Consider the following 23855-nt stretch of genomic DNA (forward strand, 5'->3'; position numbering starts at 1 on the left):
ATTCATTTCTCAAATATTGTAACTTTCTATTGAACTGTGAAAAGGCTTTTTCTTCTGTGTTTTTTTTTCCCCTCCCTTTCATCAGCAATATATATCAGTCACTCGCTGATGCATTATTGCACATTGTGAAGCTGAAAGTGAGTTTCACTTGGTTATATCTACTTAGGTATAAATCCTGGATTTATTTTAGGGTATTTATGTTGTATTTCAGAAGTTGGTAACTTGCACCTTTTCAGCAGTTGCTGTCAGAGAGGGGAAAAGGGCAAGACTGAGTAATATGTGTTCTGTTGTTGTTGTTGTTGTTTGTTTATTTGTTTGTTTTTTAAGATCTCAATGTATTTCACAGTAAGCTTAGAAGTGATTTTAATGACCAGTTCAAACTTTGCATGAGGCCTTTTTAACCGTATACAAGCTAACAATAAATAAATAAATAAATAAATAAATAAAGCCAAATACCTTCTTGCAGCTTTACTTTGCAGTTCTGATGTATACTCAGAGGACTCTGAAATTCAGTGAAACTTTGCTCCAGAGAAAATTCTAAGTTAAGGTTGGAAAAGGGGCAAACCTGGCTGGTACAGAAATGCTGAGCCCAAGGATATCCAACTATCAACAAACCCTGATGTGCATGTATGTTTGACTCCAAGGGCTGCTGGGGTCCCTTCCCGGCCCCTGGATGTCCTCAAGATCTGTACCAGCCGAGCCTTGTATGGAGACTCAGGCAGGCTGGTGGATGTGGCTGTCCTGCCAGCAGAGCTGATGGCATTCAAGATCCCTGCGCAGCTCTGCTCCTGCCTGAGCCTGGTGGCCTTCTTCCACAGCTCCTGCGGAGCTGTCAATGATTTTCATGTGCTGAGAGCTCACTGAGCTCTTTGTTTAGCTTTTGGTATAGACTTCCCCACCCCCTCTTTTGGGAAGAAAGCAGCCAGCTTTGTTACTCAGCACATTGTCTATCTATGGGGGTATTTGGTTTGCATCTGCAGTTGTGGTACTTGGCTTATTATGAAGCCTTGCCTTGCTGTGGTCAGTTGTAGCAGACCTCCACGTTCCAAATAGTTGTCTTACTGGGGTATGAATCACGCTTTAGACTGTTTGCTTAAATGAAGTACTTGTTGAGATAAAATTGCTGGGGATGGGGGCGGGAGCTCCTGTGTGTCTAATGGTTTTCCTCTACGGGCTACTGGGGCAGCAGTATTACACTGCAGTGTCTGGAAAATAGCCTTTAGTATTGGGTAACAAACTTTCTTGAGGGCAGGGAGTACAGAAAGTTTCACATTGATTTTTCACATTGATTTTTCATCTGAAAATTGGACACAAATTTTTGTCATTTAAACTCCTGTGAGAAGACAGTGTAGTGACAAAGAATCGATGGAGGCTTTTTTTTTTTTTTTTTTTTTTAATGACAGGCAACTGCAGAGTCGGACAGAGACTTTCTGAGTTCTCTCCCCACAAAAAATGTCTTCTGTACTTAAAAGGACAGGGAGAGACCTGCTTTCCACACAAAAATAGTTGGCAACCCAAATTTTTCTGACTTGCCAAAAGATATATCAAAGAGCTGAGGTAATCTGCTAATTTCTGAGGTGACGAAGCAGCAGAATGCAAGTTCTCTCTTGGCTGGAGGTGGTGGTGACTGCAGGAAGAGGGGGGAACACCAGCCACAAACTCTAGGATCTCCTGAGGAGACCACATTCTCAAACAACACAGTGCTCATCATTTAGTTACAAAACCTAAACAAAACGAAGGGCTCAAACCTCTGCCAAGACCCAAACAGCTTAAAGGTAAATGTTAGATAAGGATTAGCTGTAGTCATTCTGTCCTCTGCTGCCAAGGCCTTGCAGCACAACAAAGGACTATTGATCAAAAAGGTCATGTAGAAGAGGGCAGGGTTTGAAGAAACTGGATTCAAAAAAGGCCCAAATGAAATGAATGCAAAAATAGTAACTCAAAGATGAATGGATTTCTGTATGACTGGCATTTCTCACATGCATTCTTTTATTTGTCTGATACAATGAATATCTATAATTTGGTTCATAGAATGACATCCAACTATGGTCTCCAGAGCTAAAAAGGGTGAACGTGTCCCTCCAAATAAAATGGAGATGTGGCAACAGAAAATGCATTACTGTGCTTGGGTTTTCCACTTGATGCTGTTCTACTCCACATGTCTTGCCAGGGACACGTAAGGTTACTCGCATGTTTTGGTAGCCAGTGGCTACTGACTAGTACTCTAGTACTTAATTCTTCACATGGTATCAGGAGCAGTGGAGGGATGTTATACAAATCCCTGTTGTTAACTTGATTTTCTTGACCAAAAAGTTTGTTTGTTTTGTTTGTTTGTTTGTTTGTTTTTCCCCATTTTTCTTTTGTGTTCAGTAAAGGTTATGTGTGAAAGGGGAATAATACTTTGTGGCTGGGATCTGCAAGTCGTCAACTTCTTGTTTTATCATGAAAAATAAAAATAAAGGGCTATTTACTCTTGTTAGGCTGCTGGAAAAAAATGTAAAACACAGAGGTCCTAGTGTCATCCACCAATGACAATCTGCTAAGTGGTGTTTGTATTTTGGGGGAAAGAGGAAAAAGAACATTCCCTGTGAATGACAAGTGTCAATCTCCTGATTTCATATTGCCATTATGTATGAATAAAGAAAAAGGCCCATTATGTCTAACTAGAGAGAAATTTAACAAAGAAATACACTGTGTTGTTATGGAGAGGAAGGATAGACTTGTGGTTAGGGCACAGGAGAAGTTGGTTCAAATTTCTGGCTCTTCAAGAGACTTCCTCTGTGACCTTGGGCAACTCGCATATGGCCTCGCTCCAAAACAGCATTAGCACCCAGACTGGGGGAGAGATTTCAAATGGAGATACGTTCCCATTTAGGCATGCAAATGGGTGCCTAAACGGAAATATCTTTGAGATGAGAAAAAGAACTTTTGAAAATCTGTCATAAAAATAGGGACTACAGTGTTTGGAGCCTTTCCTTCCTTCCTTCCTTCCTTCCTTCCTTCCTTCCTTCCTTCCTTCCTTCCTTCCTTCCTTCCTTCCTTCCTTCCTTCCTTCCTTCCTTCCTTCCTTCCTTCCATCTCTCCCTCCCTTCCATCTCTCCCTCCCTTCCATCTCTCCCTCCCTTCCATCTCTTCCTTCCCTTCCCTCCCTCCCTTCCTCCCTCCCTTCCTCCCTCCCTCTTTCCCTCCCTCCCTCCCTCTTTCCCTCCCTCTCTTCCTCCCTTCCTGACATTAGTGTGACGAAGAGGAATGCACAAGAGATGGTAAAGGTATGGTTTTGAATGGGCTAGGGACAGAATTTCTTCAAGACTCGGGAATGTTGAGATTGAGACTTGTGGGTTAGACACAGCTCTATCCAGAATTAGATTACAGTCTGTGTTGAAGTATGTTTTCAATTATACACTGTTAGAAAAGTAACATGAAATTTATCTTAAGTTGTCACAGTGCTTCAAAGCAGGGGCTTTTCCTCTCTCTAAGTCGTTGAACAAACAAAGGATATGTTGAGGCAAAACTGTTTCCAATTAAGTTGATGCATACTGTTCTTTAATGTTTCAGGACTTCAAGTTTAAGCTAAAGAAAAATCTTTTAGCCAGAGTTCAGAAGGATGATTCAGATAAAATTTCCTGGAAAGCAGTCATTTGCCTGCATTTGTGTGGCTGCACTGTGTTGGGTCCTCAGTTAGCACAGGGTGACACATAGCTATGACCTTCATCGAAACTGTGATGACTAATATTGACTGAGGATCCAGCTCTTCTCTGTGTTACATCATTGGATTTTTTCTTTTGTTCTAGAGAGCCAACTGATACTTCAGTTCCCTTGTTTGGTAAGGGGAGCTTAAAGCATATATTGGATTAAGGAAAAAAAAAAGCAATTCCAATAAATTTCTGTGCTACCTTTATCCAATGTAAATTTTTGTTGTAATAAGCATGTGTTGTTAAGAACAAGATTCTGAAGTTCAAAGGATTTTTCTTTCTTTCTTTCTTTCTTTCTTTCTTTCTTTCTTTCTTTCTTTCTTTCTTTCTTTCTTTCTTTCTTTCTTTCTTTCTTTCTTTCTTTCTTTCTTTTTTCCCCTGTCCAACTGAAACATCCTTTTTCATCACCTATCTTTTTTGGAGTGCTCTCCTGAAAACTTGTGTCATGCTGAATATTAAAAAGGGATTAAGAGCGAGCAATGAGTTGTTCAGGTAAATTTAAATACACAAGCATCGCATTAATTGTTCAGGTTCAGTTTTCCTACTCGAGAAAAATAATTGCATTTACATTTGACAATCTTATTTGTTAATTTTTGGAGCTGCTGCTGCAGAGATCTCTGAACAAACTGCCTTAACAATCTTTTGTATGCTCTTTCATATACATGGCATCTCCATCTCTGCTCCCCTGCACAGACACTTCTCTGCTGAAACCTCACCAGAAAGGTTATGCCAAAACTAAATTTGACTCACTGCTGTTGACTGCTTTGCAATGAGTGGCATGATCAATTTTGTTTTCCCTCGAGGCCAAAGTTAGGACTACTCAGAACTTATACTTGAGATGGATTTGACAAATGTGAAATATATGTGGAAATGATGATAAAAGTAAACCCTTGCATTTCCATGATACTAAATAAGCAACAAAAATCATATGACAGGAAAAATGTCCAGTTTCTCACTTTGGCTGATAGTCCTGTTGAGCACGTGTGTTTGGAGGTCAGTGCTGAATGGGTTATGGATTTTTTAATCACTCAGGAATATATATATATATATATATATTAAAGAACAAAGAGTATTGTGCATAAAGATGTTACTGAAGTAATCCTTCTAAGCACTGTCCATGCAGTTGGAATCAGATTTTGTACAAGTATTCTGTAATGCATTAACCATCTGTAGGAAGCTATAAGAAAAAATCTTCAAAATTACAGCATGTCTTTGCTGAAGATCAGAAAGTTACTTTAACTTCTCTCGACAAAAGGAATCTCTTCTGTGGTACCCTGAATAGTCTTTTCACTCTTAATGCAATGTGTCATGCATTTTATGGGGGACTGTGCAGTGACAGGAACTGTCAGAAGAGAAAAGCTTGGATTTCATATTTCTACTTGTTTTTGGTTGTGTTTAATACCTGTGTTAACAAATTAGGTCATGCAGAAGTTGAAATACTAGTTTGGTAATGGATCCAATTATCCAGTTGGTCAGAACTGTGAACCTACTTATCCTTGTGTAAAATTGTATTCTGGTGACCGCTTTGAATTAATTATTGACTAGCTGAGTGAGTCCTGTCCACTTTTTAAACCATAGCAGAAATATATTTCAGTCAAATGTAAAGCTGAGACTATTTGAGTGAACAGATTTTGAGAGAGGGGAAAAAAGTTAAAAAATATCTCAATGACAGGAGCAAAATCATTTGACATAAATGGACAGGTGCCTGAATGAAGAAATCTCCTTCCAAACCAATGAGTCTAAGACACTTCTGAAGCTTAACATATATTCCAGAGTTTAATTCACAAGCATTATTATTTACTTTGTTAACCTATTCTGAAATTATTCTGTAATTTGTTCCTGTAAATGTTATACTAGTTTCCTCCACACAAAGGACTAAATGACTTTCACATCAAATTATATGCATTGCTGGATAAATGCATCATGGAGGAGTGCAACATGTTTATATCAGCCTTTTCTTTCAACAATCCTTAAAACTTATTTGGAGGAGAAATTGCAGCTGCTTTTGTCTGAAAAGTATTAGTGTTTGTATGACTGGCAAATATGACTAGCAAGGTGACTCAGCTTTAACAACAGTGACCTAGATCTTGCAGTAATGGACATTATCTCAGTCATAGTTGAGACATTTAAATGTCTTAATTCTGCGTGAGAGCGTACATAGATTATACGGCAGCAACCAGACCCCTAATAGTCAAAACTGCCGTGCTTTATTGACATGTGGTTTGAGACAATTTCAATATTATCAATGACTTTTCAAGCTTTGAGTAAATAGTGCATATCAGTAAGTGGTATGGATGAGATAGAGAAGTTAGGGATTTTATAACAGCTTAACTCAAATGAGACTGTTTCAAACAACAATTGATACATGTTTATAATAGCAAAAAACAGAGTTCAGATATTACAGAGACAAGTCTTCTGACAGAAAGATGGAATTTTGAACCATCCCCAGTTAACTGGCATCATACACTTTAACCCACCTGCTGATTGCTGCTCAGTGATACTAATTTGATCTGAAGCTTATTTTGACAGAAGAGAATGTCTGTTGTGACAAAAGCACTCTTGCATTGGATATTTGTGGCCAACACGTTAATAGTATGTGATGCCTAACTCTGAAGATTGCCTGATGACTCCAGCTTTAGACAGCAAACACTGAACTGCATGTATTATCTCAGTGAGCTATTCAGGTTCCCAAAGTTACACATGCACCAGAAAAATTTTGATGGGTGACGGATTAAATAACATCGCTTCTTCTCTTTCCTTCTTCTTCGCTTCCCATCTTCTGTCTAGCTTCCCAAGGAAGATATATCGATTTTGGCCCTAAAATTGTCACTGAGACGGTGATAGACTGGGAACATCAATGTTGCATTGCTGTGAACTGGTCAGATTTCTGTACACTTTTTCTAACAAATAACACTGCTGCTGTCAGGTTTTGATCCTTGAAGGTAAAGACAATTCAGAGAGTAACACCTCAACATTTTAAGGTGTTCAAATGGTTGCATTATTTTAACAATACCTAAATGATCACTATATTGCATCAAAAATGCTTACCTTTTGGTGTAGTTAGGATTGGATCTAAAGCACTAAAAGGAGATCCGTCAGTGCTGAAGGGCTTTAAGCCAAGCTTTTACATGAATTCATGGATGAGTTTACTTGGAAAATATTGACTGTCATTGGAAAACAGAAGCCAGACAAAATTAACAGCAAATCCTCTCAGCAAAGTAGATTTGTTGACTGTCAGCTGCCCTAGATTCTAGAGCGCAAAACAGTTCAGGCAGCCACTGAGCATCAGTGGCTCAGAGATTTGGGGAACTTAGCCTCTGTTTGTGAGGACAATTGGATTCCATTTGCGGAACTTGCAAACATATATGTTAAATATTTAGTGAAGGAAAAGTAATGTGTTTTCACTACTGTATTTGGAGGGTTGGAGGATATCTTTTCTCTGGTTTTATTCCCCTAGGACCTAAGCATCTGTGTGGCTTTATGAAGGCCACCTTTTGTTGTCCTTAATGAAGCACCTGCCTTTACTCTCACCTTCCCTCTTCTCCCCCTGATAAGTTGGTCAATAGAAGCTGGCACAGTGTTAACAGTGGCTCCAAATGGAAAAACAGACATCACCTCCAAGTGTCCCAAAAGCACAATTCCACCTCAACAGCCCTCTGTTTTATCATAGGCTTGAGAGTATCAGAAGAGTAAAAACAGGATTTTTTTTTTTAAAAAAAAAAGGAAAAAAAAGAAAGTCATAAAAAACTCCCACTACTTCTTCTTGAGCATCTCTAAGGTTTTCTGCATGACTATAGAGGGTCTGTATTTGCAGCAGTAAGTCTATTTGTTTTTGTCTCAGATATAGCACTAAACAAAGGGATTCTTTTTCCCTTTTAACTGTCTAAATTGAGTTTATGGGAGGTCTCTCTTCTTTCTCAACCCCAAACTGATACAGATAATAATTCACATCCTCTTTGTTTGCTCTTGCCAGTTCTCCATGAATAGCTGTTAACTTAATGATCCTTCAGTCCTATATTTGAATGGACCACTAACCATTCCCCATACCCACTGGAGGGTGTAGGTCGAGGCATATTAATTAGGCAGGATTGTGTAAGCAGTTTTTTCCAAAACTACCACAGCCAGTTAGTCATCCAGACATTACATGATAGAAGTTCATAAGTTGAAAAGAATGTTCTCAATCATTTGTGCTCAGGATAACAGAGGCTTGAAAGGTACGAATGGAAAATACTTGTCTTGAAATTCAGAACCAAAATATTCCTCATAAAAGTGACACAAATTACTACAATTAATAATTTAACTGAAAAGATTTGCATACACATGAGATGAGGAGGCAGAAGAACTGCATCCATCTGGGTGTCAGTGAGACTACAAAATTCAGAGCATAACACACTACAGGTGAAAAAGGATGGAAAAACACTTGCAGTAGTAACATTCACAGGTACAAAATGAGGGATCCAGAGGGAAATGTGAAGGAGAGAACTATGGAAAATGTCTACATGGAATGCATTTTTTCTGCTTTTCAAATATAAACGGCAATTAGGAATCTTGAAAAACTGGATCCTAGGTATGTAGAAAACTGGAGCAGTTATTTCTTATTATCTTAATATAATTCATGCTCTGTGGCTTAAATGAGACTGTGATAGATACACAGCTTGTGTCAGAAAAATATTATTTAACTATTTTGAATCCAGTTAAAAGCTACTACATTGGGACAATGAAAATAAGCAATTAAAACATTAACTACAAGTACAAAGAATAATTGAAAAAAGCCGAGGATTTCAGTGTTAATTATTTGACTTTAAGGTCAAATTCCAAGTGCAGTCAATCATTTCAGCTGCCCCTTTTCTGGAGAGTTCAATGAAGAAAATGGGGGGAAAAAATCTTTAAAAAATGGTGGTTCCAGCAGATCCTTTATAACTGTGCACCTTTTTTTTTTTACTTTTCTCAAAGATTGAGTTTAATCTTTTGCAGTTGTACTTGAACTTAATCTGCTTTGATTTATAAAAGTTATTAAATTTTCTTTTCTGAACTTACCCTTGTACATCCAGTACAAAATTTTACATTCAGTATTCTCTCCAGACCTGGAGAATTTCATTTCCCTTTACTCATCTACATGTATAGAACAAGCAGCATTGATTAGACTGACAGAGCATGACTGTTTGCTCAGCAACAACATCCATTCACCCTAAACCTTTCCTTTGTAAAGTTTGAAGCAATTGCATTATATACTTCTGCTTTGTGTCATCTTCTCTCTTGAATAATGTCACTTTCTAAAAGCAACTGCATTCTGTGAAGAGCTTTGAGTAAAGTTTTGCTGCAATTCAGTATTTTGACCTTTTGAGATGAATTTGTCAGTCAAAATTCTTTTACTTTGGGAGAAAAGGTAAAGATTCCACTTAGAAGAGTATATGCTCTACAGTAGATTGATTTCACAGGAAAACCTACTATTGTCACAGAAAATGCACATGTTGTCAGAAATGCTCCTAAGCAAATTCTTTCAAAAGCCTATGGTCACCTTAACTTTTGAAGATAAAATTGAGCTTTTCCAATGTCAATAGATTTGAGAGAAATTAGATGAGGGTATTTTGTTTTCTGTGTTTGTCTGTTTTGTTGAATAAATATCCTCACTTCTTGAAGCTACCTGTTAGTAATACATAGGATCTGGGAATAAGAGAACTGCTCATTTCTAATGATCTTTCCCTGAACTTCTCCCACTGGCCATTGTTAGAAACATGACAATGGAACAGTTTGTTTTTTAGAGTGGACCAATACTTCAGCTCCATTGTTCAGAGAAGTGTTGTTTGTCCCCTCAAGGGCATGCTTTCACTTGTCTACCCAAATTTGCTTGCTCAAATACATATTTGAACTGTGTTGCCAGTGTACAGTTTAGATTGAAAATTCTTTAGGGCAGAGGTAGTAGTACCTTCCTTGTAATGACTGCCCTATATGGAAAACACAAGGCGTAAATCACCAGAACACTAAATACAAGGAAAATACTGATTTTGCCCTGGTATAAATGAGAAGCAAGATGCATTCACAGACATAGACTTCTTTGTTTATGATTTATAACTATGATTGTTTATCATGAATATCTTCTTAGAGATTTCTGATTTTTCTCATGGCAGACTGAAATGGAGGTTTAGTGGTAGTCTGAGATTCCTTTCTTAGGCAGTTGACTTTTTGAAATCTAATGGCTAATTCTTGGATGGCAAGTGGTTTCTGCAAGTAAGATAATACCAAATGGAAGCTGGGTAATATTTTGGCTTAAATTGGTATCTACAGGGCACAGTCTCAATAGAGAGGAAAGGACCATCCATTGCCAATAACCTTAATGATACTGAAGCCTAGACAGTCCTTTGTGTTTTTTTGTTTGTTTGTTTTTTTTTTAATGTCTTACCAGTGGAAAGCAAAATCAGAATGATGAGCCCTTGTTTAACTGAAGTAGTAAATAAATATAGCAGTCATTTTTCAAAACATTAGTTAGTAAATGTTTGTACAGTTCTTATAATATGTATGCATTTTGGTATGACCATTGATGGATGTTGTCTTAGGGTCTGGCAGGTAATATTGCAGAGTGACTGGAACCTTTTGAACTCTTCAGCATGACATCAGCAAGTAAAGCCTCTGCAACGTTCTGATCTAAGAATGTTTTCTTTGTAATTCTTGAAACTCGGTGTACAAAACTGACTTTGGCTCTTGGTGGAGGAGAATGATAACTTGGTAAACCATGCATTAGAAATCTTAACTTACATACAGAAGAGGGCAAGCATGTAGGAAAACACTGAAATCTGTTACTGAATTTAGCTTTCAAACAGTGGCTTCTTAAGTCTCAGGAGAAGTTTTGGAGATGGGTGTTACCAGTATTAATAATGTATGTTCAACTGTCTCCAGCATATCTGGTTCTTACCTGTGAGAGTTTTGGAAAATGACTTAGCCACCTATGTGCTTGTGTAGTTATCCTGCCAGCATGCTTCTGCATAACACAGGGTCAGGAATTACTGACAAGGTGCCACAGTTTGTCTGTGCTTGTTGTGGCATGGCGACTTACGACATGCCAAACTGCCACTCATTTGTAAGTGAGAAGCACCATCAAATGCAGTGAGCCAATTTTCCTTCTATAGATACTTGGAGTAGCAGCTACAAATTGTATTCTTGTGCAGGCAGAGTGTGCAAAGCGGAATGATACTCTTTAATACCAAATGTATTCATGCTTACCAAAGGCTATATAATAGTTTATTTTTTTTTTGGCTTAGAAGTCATTTGCAGAACTTCGACCTGGATTGCTTGAAATAATAGAGCTGTCACTAATACATTATTTTTTAAAAGAGGGTGCAAATTACACCCCTTTGCAAGAGCCTGCTGGGTAATAGCAGAAACACAACAATAGAAATGAGGCAGATCAGTGAGAGGGAACAAACATAAATCTAAGATGCTGAATCCTAGGGAGTCAAGAGTAGCTTCCATTATGAATAATTCTTTTCTTAATTTATTTCTTGTCTCCCTCCCCCAGTGTTTCTGTTGCTCTATAGGGCATCCTATTATTGATTTAGATCAATAGTAGACTCTCAACATGTTTGGGTTTTTGTTCCTCATTTGGTTTTACATGCAGAATAGTTGAGAGGTTGTGGACAGTAAAGGGAAACAAACAGCAGTGCTAATTTCTGTATTTTTTCATTTCTAAATTAAACTTTGTTTTGCATGAGTCTCTTTATATTCAATCTTTGCAGACACAATGACATACTATTTAAATGTGCATTTTAAGTGATTTTGATCTGGCTGAAAATATTGTCCTAATGAGTTCTGGAGATAAAATTGAGAGCTAAATGATGGTGCTTTGTTTTGGAAAATCTGTTGTATTCAGTTCTGGCTTAGTAAATGAAGCAATATCTCATGAGGTCTTCATGAGCTTTAGAAAAACTTTATATAGTTCTGTATATAGCTAAAAGGATTACTGATATTGTTTCAGACTAGCTTGTGGGTCATAACACCACTGTTTCAAAGCCCAGATATGATTTTTGCTGCTTAGATTAATTTTGAAAAAGGGTGCTACAAGGAATAGTAGTTGTATATGAGTCCTGATTAACACAATCTCATCCCTTCTGAATGTCGCAGAAAATCAGTTCCTGTCTTTTTTTTGTTCCCTAAATATCTTTTGGATTCCTGGTAACTCTTACACTTATTCTTTTAATCACTTCACAGAATGCAGAGCTGACTGTGGGTAAGGGTCTAGAATATTTCCCCATCTTCACATGCATTTTCACAGTGCAGCTGTTGATCATGTGAAGATATCCATATTTCCTTCACAGCTGACACCCTGCAAATGTCTGGTGTGACTGGAGATGGTAAGCGTGTTCACAGCAAAAGCAGCTTGCTTCTTATAGGGACTACCTGTCAATTTTCTAGGAGGCGAGAGGATTTCAAGTAAAAATAAGGGTTTCTTCAATTGCATTAAGACAATGCAGACCATCAATGAATGAAAAGAAGGTGTGTCATACTGGGGTATGGATCTAGGAATACAGACATCAGAAAAACAAATATTTTCTTTTTTTGTTTTCATTCGCTTAGAGGGAAAAGATGTATGAGAGGAAAAAAAAAAAGCCTCATTCTGATTTCTGTTTCACAGATTTTTTCTCACCTCACTTTTTTTTTGGTAAGAGTTTTTTCTTAGCTGCCTCTTTAAAACCCTCTTTTGCTGTGAAGTTTAATAAAATGTTGACAGCTGTCAGACTAGGGATGTGCTGACAATGCTGCCTATCACACTGACCAACTGTGTCACTCTTTCCTTGTTCTTCCATCTGTCTGTCTTTTCCTGTTTGTCATTTTTATCCTGCTCACACTATAAGTGTCTGTGAGATAAGGAACATTGTTTTTGCAAGATGTTTTGTACAATACCTAACACCATTGGTCTTAATGTATGTTGTACACTCGTGTTTTATTCAGTTTATTTAGTTTCCCTTTCTAGCTGAAAAACTCATATCAGGTGAAAAAAGATCAATCCTCCATTATATATGAATGTAATTATCATTTTAACAAGAGTCTAAGATGTTTAAAGAAGAATCTACTTCTGTCAGTGCTTGCTTTTTCACTAAAGCAGAGCTCATGCCTTTATGGAAGGGTTGAATAATCCAGTCAACTAATTAACTATACCTTCTGTCATTTTTTTTTCTTGAACGCTTTCATTTGGGAGTGCATGAATGTTTCCCACTGTAACCTAGTGAACCTGATATAAGACAGAAAATTGCCGTTTGAGCTAAACTAACCATATTCTTTTCTCTATTTAAAGAAATAATAAGACTACAAGGACACATTTATTGCGTACCAAATTATTCAGGTCAGGTCCTTTGTGTTCAGTGAAGTTCATTTAAACAAAAATCTGATAAAGGAATAAATATGTAATCATAAGTAAAATAATGCATACTGGGTATAGATGACATATCTAATTCTAATGATAACGGACTTCAGTACCAGAAGATAGACATTTATGCTTTTGTATTCTGCATTGCATAAATCACCTGATTAAGTATGCTGAGCTTATATGCCAGCAAAGTACACAGCTGTGTTTAAGGTTAACCCTTAGTATACATATCCCTACAATCTTCTTCTGGTGGTGTATGCTCCATAACAACCCCTGACCTCCTGATCATTCTCCACCATTTTCAAAAGGAAATGATCCAGTCTGCTGCTGCTTTCTGCTTGCCCATTGCCATGCTGAAGTCCATCTTTCCTGATACTTCTCATACCAGTCCTCTTAGCTGCTCCAGGCAGTGGACCACCAGATGGTGGCCATCTACCTCCTTGAATGTTTGGTTTGTCATCTTTTGTAGCACTGCTCCTTGGGTGAATCCTAATCTTGAAATTAGGATATTAAATATGAGGCAAACCCTAGTTTTTGGGAGCAGTATATTCTAGAGTTATATAGATACATATCCACTTCAGTGGGTATCTTGTTCTTAGAGCTAATGCCTTGGAAACACTCCTTGATATTTCAAATAATATTTCCCCATTTCCTAGATATATTCTATTTGTTAGACATGGCCTAGGTACAGAATGACCAGTTTGTGACTCAGCTATGCTGTAAGTCTCTCAAGCTGTATGGAAATGGACTTTCGTAACTTGTGCAAGTTTGTAGTTTGCTAACTGATTAAATAAACAATAACAAACAAACAAACAAACAAATAAATAAAGACACACACCCAGCTCCCATCACTTTCCTTTATTACAAACAGAGCAAAGCTATTCTCTTATACCAGGAGAGATTTATATATTCCCTTCTTACAGGTTGCATTTTTGGAGGGGAACCAAAAGGAATGGAAGAGCAGCATCAGTCTCTGAATAACAAATCTTATTTTCTCCATGGAATAGTTCTTCAAGAATGAAACAGGTAAATTTTAATGAATCACTATGAAGCAGAAAGAAAAACTGAGAAGTAGCTCTACAGAATATCAGTATTGATTGCATTCGTTTCATTTCATTTCAAATATTTTAAATAGAAGTATGATAGAAGTAAAAAAGAATTAAATCTACTTGTAAATACTAACATGTTAAAACTGATCTTTCTGTTTCTTGGCAGAGTTAAAATCTACCACAGGAGCAATTAATCCCAGTATAACTTGATGCTTCACTCTGAAGCAGATATGTACCTTCACAGACATTAATATCTGGTCTTGCTCCCATAAACCCTTATTTCTGGATGCAATCTCGTCTTTCTTAAATATTATAATGGCATCGAGAGAAAAACTATGCATATGTGAGAATCTGTAAACTTGGACACATTAACAACAACAAGGCAGTTTAACATTGTGCATTAATGAAAAAGGAGAAAAAAAAAGTCAGCTGAAAGCAAGTCCCATCTACATAGCAGTTCAGCAAAGTGAATGAAGTAGAGAGGACAGCTGTGACCACAATGACGTACAGCAAGGCATTACAGCTTCAAACTGCATTCTGCCTCTGAGTAGACATTTGATAACATTGTGATCCAGGAACATAGCTGTTCCTTTTTGTGCATTACCATAGCATGACCTGCTCATCTTTAAAAAAAATATATATATATATTTGGTGAATATTTTTTTTCCATTTCTTCTATGTTGTGTTTTGTATTAGTGAAGATAGAACATGTTATACAAAGTCATCAGGGAAATGACTTTTTGTCTTTTTCCTTTTTATTGTTTTGGTTCATTTTTATTTATTTATTTATTTGTTTGTTTGTTTGTTTGCTTTGTTCTGTTCACAGTAATGGGACTTGCAGCTTTGTGCCACTGTGAGATGAACTGCATTTTGCATCATTGTCTTCACCTTCACATCTGGGGTTGATGTCTTCACCTCGCCTCTGTAACTAGCCCTGAGGCACATGTTGTCTCATATCCACACGCCTTCTGTCATGTTTCATTATTAAATTAATAAAAACCATGTTCAGAAAATGGGACATGAAGGGCTGGACTGAATTCTGTAGACATGCAAGGAGGAGGCACTCTGCATGCAGATTCCACCTTTCTTGCATCCAGGTGGTAGTTGTGGGAAGCAGCTGCCTTGATGTTTCCATCTTTCATTTGTGGAAAACTTAATAGGTCTTTGTTCAAGTCTGTTTATGCATTCATTACCTCTTGTTTGCAACACTACACTAAGCTCCAGATCTAAGGGAAGGACAGCAAGTTCTATCTACCATAGCAGGCATAGCATGGCTTCAGCAACAGGACAACTTGGATGGACTTGAGTTAGGTGCACCGAAGACTGAACAGAAACACTGTAAGAAGTCAGACTTATTCCAAAATTTCTGTTATCCCTCTAAGGGTGCTGTGATAAGAATATGTTGCTCTCTGGAAGAATTTGGAGGAATCTCAGTGCATAATGATTTTCTTTACATGTCCTGTGTTTGGAAAAGGCCATGAAACCCTTATAATGAACTGTACGATATTGTCATAGAAAGACATTTCTACAAAAGGGTTGTTTACCCTACTGGTAAGGAAACCTCTTAAATATCTATTAACAATGAATCAGACAGATTAGAGTAGAGGGGTGAATTATTTTATTTTGAACATCGAGTATATTGATTAAAATTCATTTCAATATAAAAGATCCCTGCAGGGGCCTTCCCTCGAGGGCTGTGTTTGATTTGCATATCCTGTAGATAGACCTGTCTTTACTTGTTTTTACTTAAGATGATGTCTTTACACTATCTTTTTTCTGTACCTACTGGCGATGCTCTTCTATGGCATGTTAGTATCATTGCCGCTAGCAAGAAGGAGTTGCACAAGAGAAAGGAGGCTAATCCTAGGTTACCATTTAGTCTGAGAATTGAGATGGAGGACAACCTCAGTGCTGAAACTCATGTAGGTAATTCATCCAGCCCTAGTAAAGCATATATATAAGATTTCTTTGAGGCTTTGCTATGAACCTTTAGTGGAGCCAGACAATCTTTGGGATATCTGTAAGTACACTAGACGATAGAATATTATCCTGATGGGAGAATTATGTTCCCCCCTTTACTTATGCTGTGCTGATAAAGTGTATATAGATGGTTTTCCTCTCACGAATCATAGAATCATAGAAGCATTAAGGTTGGAAAAGACCTCCAAGATCACCTGGTCCAACCACCCCCCTACCACTGATATCACCCACTAAACCATGTCTCTAAGCACCGTGCCCAACCTTTAATTACCTACTTCCTATTATGTTGATTTTCACTTAGCAGGTGGTGGTCTGGTCTGTATGCTGAAAGCTGTGATCCAGACAGCTGACGCATGGCAATTAACGATACCAAGAACAAATTTTCCTCATTTCTGTTTTCAAATAAGTGAGGTCAATGTTACTGCCAATAATCATATAATCACAGAATCATGGAATGGCTTGGGTTGGAAGGGACCTTAAATATCATCTAGTTCCAACCCTCCAGCCACTGAGCAGCAGGGATAACACCCACTAGATCAGGTTGCTCAGGGCCCCATCCAACCTGGCTTTGAACACCTCCAGGGATGGAGCATCCACAACTTCTCTGGGCAATCTGTTCCAGTGCCTTACCACCCTCACAGTGAAGAATTTCTTCCTAAAAATCTCCTTTTTTTTTTTTTTTTAAATATACATTCATGTCATGGTGGTATTCTCTGGGGAATAAAATACAGTTCAATAAAACTGATTGTACCATATTACATCAGCCATCCCATTGAAATTAATAAGAATATCCACACAAGGAAAGAATGTAGTGCTGAGCCTTTGATTCCTGTAGCATTCCTCTTCAACCAAACCAAAATATTACTCTGTGTTTGGATCATGCTCAATTGGAGCTGAGAGATGATTGTTTGTCCTTCAGATGCCATTCACATGACTATCTTTTCATAACTGATTTATGATAATTTATACTACGTGCTCTCAGGACTATGTCATGTGAAAAGTAATATTTAGATAGCCAAAAATATGACATAAAAAGTATACAACTATCACACACACACACACTTGAAAGTCCAAAAAATCACATCTCCCAAGTTGCTCGTATCTTTCCCTCTCACTGTTTGTGTTGGTTTCCTTTCAGTAAATACAACTGCAGATCTTTGGCCTGTGCCACATGTCAAATAAGGATAAGAACCCTCTACATGGAAATCAGTTTTCAAACGTAACTGGAGCAGATATGTAAATTTCAATGCTTTCACTATATAATATATATATTTAAACTGCCAGGTTATGCAGATATATGTGCAAGGGGTGAGTTGTACATGCAGGATCCCATTTATGGTGATTAAACAATTTGTGTGTGGAAAATAACAAGTTTAGATCATGCATTGTGGCATGTACAGACTTTGCCAGAGTAATTGGGGGAATAAATATCGAATACCTGATCTAAGGAGACAAAAATACTGAAGAGCCTAAAGTCACTAAAAAAGAAGCAGAGAGTAAAGGATTTCTGTACTTTTTTTTTTCCCTTACCTTTTTTTTTTTTTTTTTTCTGGATTCTGATCATACTTCTGTGTGTTCTGTTTTGTTTAGACCCAATGTAATGATAAAAAATATTGAATATGGATTTTTTTTTTTACTGTTTTTCAGTTGCTGGGGAAATTATAAATAGTTGGAGATTAGACTTGAAAGTATTTAACTACTCCATTTCCATCTGAATTAGCATACGATATTATATTTAATTCTGTATTTATCACAGGAAATATTTTTTTGCTTGAAGAATATACTTCTGGGAATATATTAATTGTCCTGTGCTATAATATCACTTCTGAAAGGAATACATCTTTAAATACTACTGTTCAGTAGGAGTGTTCTTAATCTTTGTTATTATAATAAATACTGAATGTCAGACCTTTTCAAAGATCCAAATTGGAAATGTGCCTTTTATCTCACTAAAATAAATAGAAGCTCCACACATGTACATGTCAAAGTAGGGAATTGTTACCCCAAATATGCATTGCAACGATAATTGGAAAGGATTAATTTACTTCATGGGGATTTGATGGAGATGAATAGTCTGTTGTGCTCTCAGGAAATTGGGAGTCTGGAATTCTTTACTTTTGCTGGTGCAGAATTATCTGTGAAGCTTCTATGCTCCAGTAGTTTCAAATGCATCTGTCCTTGAAATAATACAAAACAAAAACTTAGGTTTTCACTGTCTGAGGTTTATTCATATTGCTACAGCTTTTTAATATGAAATTTTGAATACTGAAAATATGTTGCCCCTTTAGTTTTAACATTCACGCGACAGAATTTCTTGCCACCATTAAAATGGAGTCATTTATACATATATGTTTTTATATGCATATATACACCAAGATTATGGGGTGGTGATAACCAGTCTCAAAAGATTTGGTTTTTTTTTGAGGTTTCTGTGGAATGTGTGCTGGAATAGAATGTACAGTCTGAGGCAGAGAGGTGCAGATAGAGTGTTTTTTTGTTTTGTTTTGTTTTGTTTTTTTCTTCAGTTTTGGGCGGGAAGGTGGCTAATCAAGTTCTTGTACTACTCATCTAATCCCATAGTTTTAACTGCATTGCAGTTTCCTTGCTAGTTCCCCCACTTATGCAAGGCAAGTCTCTGGCTCAGCATTCTGCCTTTGAACTCCCTGACCTTGCCCATTTCCTTTTCACAGCACAGCAGGTCAATAATGGTACTGTGCAAGCAATCCTCTTTCTAGCCTATTGCCAGCTGTACAGCAGCTGATGTGAACCCTCTAGAAAAGCTGATATGTGGTGTAATACTAAATTCACCTGCAGTCAGCAATTTTATGGTGCTGTCTCAGAAAAGCAGAGGGGATTGAGTGGATGTGCCATGAAAGAATTAATGGAATATCCACTTTCATGCTCTTCTAAGGATGAAGGTGTGTTCTGCAGAAACACAGTCCAGCATTTTTGCTAACACAGCAGCGTTTTGGTCAGCTGGGCCTTCCATGGGTAAGACTCTGCAGAGTGGTTATGGTAGCACAGGCTGCTATAGGCATCTCTGGGCTAGTCTCCCCTCAGCAAAGAGGATGTCTGGATACAAAATCTCTAGGAGCTGTTTTTACACATATAATTTCAGGGGAGAAGGAGTCCTAGAACCCCTTTAACTCATCCCTAGGGTTGCAAGAGTGATGCAGGAACATCTACAACACTGGTACTATGTTCCCCAGCACTCAAATTTCACAGATGCAGATCAGAAGTCTGTATTTCTCTCTTCTTCATATCTGTACGGGAGTCTGCTTCAATCTAAAGATTATGTTGCTTATCACCTCATGTGCTGAGGCATACAGTCAGCCTCAGCTGCAGACTTGAGAAAACATGAAATACATGAGTTTTATAAGGACAATTAATTTTATTGGGTGGTGTAAAACAACCAACCAACCAAATGCAGTGACAGGTACTAAAGAGTGGCTACAGAGCTATAGAGTAGCAATAGGGCTGTAGAAGAAATATTTTCCATCTACCAAGCATGATAAATCAACAGGTGATTTATGATGATCTTGAGTGGGAAACGAAACTTGAGACAAGATACATGACGTCTAATGCTATCATCTAAAAGAATTTTGCTCTGTTTTCAGTTGTGCAGCTGTCTTCTCGGTCAATAGATTGGTATAGTCAAAGGATACCTACTGCAGAGCCCTGTCTTGAACTGGAATGATGACAATTTGTATCATTTCATTCATATTGACACAGAAGGAGAGTTAACAGCTAGTTTTGAGGAAATACAGGTAGGCTTATGGAAAAAAAACATAGGTGATGCAAAGCCTACATTCGTTCAAAAAATGGTTTCACAGAGGATGAAGAATGCCTCAGATCCCTCACCCAGGAACCAAAGTAACTAAGCGCTAGTCAGATGCCAGACCCTTGCATTACAGTTTTACAGGCAAATCAGGCTATTCTTTGGAAAACTGACTGCTGGCCATTGTTCACACCAATGACTACATGTGTTTCTTTGCTCCTGTTGCAGCTGCTGGTTTTCTCCTCTGAGTGCCACCTTCCATTTCTGGATCTCCAGTGTTTCCATGTTTGTTGAGACCGCGCATGACTAAAATGATATTTTCATATTTCAGTGCAGTTGAGGCCCCTTAAAGCAGAGGGTTGTGAGTGTGAAAAAGAGATATGTTGTTCCCTAATGGCTTATTACCATACCATTTGCAATTCAGATCAGTTCTAAATTGACTGAAATTTTTAAACACATAGCAGGCAGTTTAAACTAATGATTGTCTGGAGGTTCACATCTGACATGAACTAAGCTTCTGTTCAAAACAAATTGCAAATAATTCCTCCCTTAGAGTCAAAATGTCACTTTTTACACTGTGCGTTGTAGCCAGATTTTGTCAGTTACATTAAATAAATAAATAATAAAACACACACATGAAAAAAAAAACCAAAACACTGCTGTCCACTGAATGTTCTGAACGTTGAGTGACACTGTTATTTTTCGTTATTTACAATAAATATGTGGCTGTGCTTGGCCTGACGGAGCCCTTTTCCCCACCTCAGACCCTGAAAAACCCGAACTGTGGAGAAAGCCCTGGGGGCAGCGGCAGGCCCGAGTTGCCTAGCAACTGTGTGAATTGCTCTGGGGGTGATAAACGGGGAAGCTCCTCAAAAACGCCCCGTGGGGTCACAAGGATACGTTTAATGCATGGTTGAAATTGGATTTCCCTTCAAAGAAATAGCCCATCTGGTGTGTGTGTGTGTGTGCGTGTGTCTTGCTAGAGAAATCTTGATAACTTACACCTGCTGATTACTAATTTTGAATAGGGAGGTATTTTGGTAATTTCTAAAGGGAATAAGTATGTAGTGATTTTTTTTTTTTTTAAAAAAAAGGTTCTTTTGATGCAATCCTTGTGTAATTTTGCTTTCTAGGGGTTGGCCACAGGGACCTGGTTTGCAACAGTCTCTCCTATTTAGCCAATGTTACTGGTTCAGGTATCTTGGCTAGATGTTACTTGAAAGTCTGTGTTACTTGACCAGCTGTCTCAGGCTCCAAAAAAAAAGATATATTTTTAAACAAATTAGCATTTGTTGGATCCGCTTACATATATCATCTACTTGTTTAGTTGCAATTTATTTATGTTTTCATCTTGAACTGTGAATTGACATACTTCGTACAATATGGCATGTCTCTAAAGTTTTTGTATGGTACATAGCCATACATTTTGGGTTTCTGGTTCCCTTTTACCACTGAAAAATGTTTGCTGAACTGTTGTTAAATAGTTGAGTTTATATAGATATGTGCTCAAAGAAAATTTTATTGTTGGAGAAAGTATGGTGATATGACATGGTTTTTAACTACAAAAGCAGCAATTTCATGGAAAACATTTTTTTTTCTGAAAATTGTGAATCCAGAATTGGTTTCAGTTGATGCTTCGGAAGAAATTCCAAAGCATCACTTAATTTAGAATGTCACTGTATTTGTGGGAAGGTGAATGTTGAAACCAAATGAAAGAGACATTTATTTGCTAAATGAGAATGTCCACAAAGAACTTTCCAACTACATGATTGTTGCATAAGAAAAGAAAGAAAAAGAAAAGAAAGAAAAGAAAAAGAAAAGAAAGAAAAGAAAAAGAAAAGAAAGACAAGACAAGAAAAGGGAAAGGAAAGGAAAGGAAAGGAAAGGAAAGGAAAGGAAAGGAAAGGAAAGGAAAGGAAAGGAAAGGAAAGGAAAGGAAAGGAAAGGAAAGGAAAGGAAAGGAAAGGAAAGGAAAGGAAAGGAAAGGAAAGGAAAGGAAAGGAAAGGAAAGGAAAGGAAAGGAAAGGAAAGGAAAGGAAAGGAAAGGAAAGGAAAGGAAAGGAAAGGAAAGGAAAGGAAAGGAAAGGAAAGGAAAGGAAAGGAAAGGAAAGGAAAGGAAAGGAAAGGAAAGGAAAGGAAAGGAAAGGAAAGAAAAAAGAAAATGAAAAGAAAAAAGAAAAGAGTTAAGCATATTTTAAAGAAACTTGCCCCCACCCCATTTTTTTTACAGAAAGTATCTTTGTTGTTGTTGTTGTTTTGTTTTAACTGGAAAGAGATGGGAAATGCAAAAAATCTTTTCTTAAGGTATTCTTTGCTTTATGATATTTTTGGGAATATCTACCTGCTTATAACTAGGTCATGGAAAGATGCATGCATCTCTTACATTTTCCTTAGGCCTTTAAAATTTGCCATTGGAATGTGATCTACTTTGTACGTTACAGAAAAAAATGGGTTTCAGTTTACTGATTATGTTAATATAGATTAAAATTAGTTTCATCTTTTAAACAACCTTTTGAGTGCTGGCTCTTTCAGCTATACGTCTATTTATGTTGAAGACTAAGTTCACATACAGTTTGCCCTGGCTACAATTAAATATATATATATATATGTCTTATATATGTATATAAAGTCTTGCTGACTTGGTTTTAAGGATAAAACTCAATTAAAGGCATCTTTCGTTGCATGCTGAATACTCAGGGGAGCACCATGTGTTTCTTGGCCGTCTCCCTAATATGTGTTATGTATGTTCAAGACTGTAGCACAGTCTACAGCTGTAGTCTGCTGTTTTGTTCCTGGTCAGATTTATGCTGTGACAACAGACACATAACATTACTCTTAATTTAGGCTAAAACAGCATTCATAATCCCTTTAATAGAGACTATACAAAACATGTAATGCTTTGATACCAAGGTGATGCGTATGATATAAATAATTACACAAATACCTTTTGCCTCTCAGAGCAGCAGTGAACCTTTTTTTGTGAGTAATGACGTATATGCTGGAGGGTTGTCTAGGGGACAGAAAATATCTTTTGCCGAACAATGCTACTACCCACTACTGTATTAAAAGCTTCAAGATTTGCTTTTGTAAGATTCTATGTGTGTCATATATTCATTTAAGTCCTGCTTTCACATAGATGAAATCTCAAGTGAAAATAAAAATAAATGGGTATCCTAAACTTGTTGCAAACCATTTGTGATGCTTTTGCTTTACATTTTTCATGGTGCCATCCATCAAAACCTAATCTCTCAATAAACTCAGGCTGTGTACACTTTCTTCCTTCACATGGCCCTTGAGAGAGCATGAGATAATTTTTTAATACAATGAAGTATTTTCTAGTACAATATGATAAAGAACAGAACCATTTTATTTTCTCACTTTGATGTAAGAAGGACACAGAGGAACAGATTCCTTACAAATAACACAAAAGCCACTTTAAAGAATCGCTGAGCTTCTTATTGCGTTAGATTTGACATGAGGACCCATGGTCTCTATTGCATGGGTCTCATGAAGATACCATGCAAATTAAATTAATTCAAGTACCTTTTGTAGTATTAAGTTATGGTACATGTGCTGTAGGTACAGGATGTTGGAATGTCCGAAAGGTTGTGAGGTTTTAGTTAGGTTTAGATAATCATCAAAAAGCTTGAATATTTTTTTGAGTTATTTGAACTATTTTTGTCTGTGAAATCATTCTAGAAATCTCCCAAGAATGGCTGCTGGGGAAGACTATTCTTATTTTAATCTTCTGGCAAAATAAAGAGCCTATTGTCATTTATGATTATAGCCTAATCCTACAAAACATGTACAGTGCTTTCAAAGATGAAGCCAGTAAAGGTAAGTGCAATAATATCTCTCTGTATATTGTAGGAATTATTTCTACAGAATCACGGAATCACAGAATGGCTGAGGTTGGAAGGGACCTCTGAAGATCATCTAGTCCAACGTCCCTGCCAAGCAGAATCACCTACAGCACATTGCGCAGGATGGCAACCAGG

At 37.3% G+C, this 23855-nt stretch overlaps 1 protein-coding gene across 18 annotated transcripts in view; it reads left to right on the forward strand.

Moving 5' to 3' along the window:
- LOC308188779 (uncharacterized protein) overlaps positions 1-23855 on the forward strand; it is a 293230-nt gene extending 269375 nt beyond the window's left edge. For 12 of the 18 annotated variants that reach the window (XR_013945738.1, XR_013945739.1, XR_013945740.1 and 9 more), the window contains 3 exons: positions 12979-13026; positions 13974-14076; positions 14926-22037. Coding sequence is in view for 1 of the 18 variants with exons in the window: in XM_080578191.1 (XP_080434317.1) it covers positions 13974-14071 (98 nt within the window). In the remaining 17 variants the exon portion in view is untranslated. Of the gene's footprint in view, positions 1-11894; positions 12346-12978; positions 13027-13973; positions 14077-14925; positions 22038-23727 lie in introns of those variants that run through there. The other 6 variants (XR_013945752.1, XR_013945755.1, XM_080578191.1 and 3 more) reach the window with 4 other exon arrangements.

Source organism: Anser brachyrhynchus, assembly GCF_964034855.1.
Source record: "Anser brachyrhynchus genome assembly, chromosome: 2".
Classification (NCBI taxonomy): domain Eukaryota; kingdom Metazoa; phylum Chordata; class Aves; order Anseriformes; family Anatidae; genus Anser; species Anser brachyrhynchus.